Consider the following 454-nt stretch of genomic DNA (forward strand, 5'->3'; position numbering starts at 1 on the left):
TGATTATTTACATGGAGTCTGGTGGAGAGATGCTGCTCTATACACACTAAAAGTAGTGATTATTTACATGGAGTCTGGCTGGTTTGGTGATGGTGCTTTAAAGTGCACCAACGTTTTGTTAAATCCTGATGAATCAGATGGTACCTGAGTTTGGAGGTCTGCTGCTGCCGGGCCTGCAGGAGTCTCTCCTCGTATTCAGCCTCCTTTGTCCTCAGCTGGTCCCTCAGCAGCTCCGCCGCGGCCTCCATCTCCTCCATGTGGCTCCGCTGGAGCTCGATCACGTTCTCTCTGGTGCACGGAAGCAAAGATAGTTTCTTTTCCATTTATATATTTTTATATATCTCACCATTCATGCTGTATCCATGTTTCCCCCCCACCCCTACTCACAGGTTGCGGACCTCGGCCCTCGCCTCCTCCAGCAGGCTGTGTCCGAATCGGGGTAGGAGCCCGGTCG

At 51.5% G+C, this 454-nt stretch overlaps 1 protein-coding gene across 1 annotated transcript in view; it reads right to left on the minus strand.

Moving 5' to 3' along the window:
- LOC117948955 (protein fantom-like) overlaps positions 1-454 on the minus strand; it is a 7,649-nt gene that overhangs the window by 3,007 nt on the left and 4,188 nt on the right. Inside the window, exons 5-6 of the mRNA XM_034878925.1 lie at positions 388-454; positions 113-288 (exon numbers count right to left, since the gene is read on the minus strand). Coding sequence (XP_034734816.1) covers positions 113-288; positions 388-454 — 243 coding nt within the window. The remainder of the gene's footprint in view (positions 1-112; positions 289-387) is intronic.

Source organism: Etheostoma cragini, chromosome 8, assembly GCF_013103735.1.
Source record: "Etheostoma cragini isolate CJK2018 chromosome 8, CSU_Ecrag_1.0, whole genome shotgun sequence".
In the NCBI taxonomy this organism is placed as follows: domain Eukaryota; kingdom Metazoa; phylum Chordata; class Actinopteri; order Perciformes; family Percidae; genus Etheostoma; species Etheostoma cragini.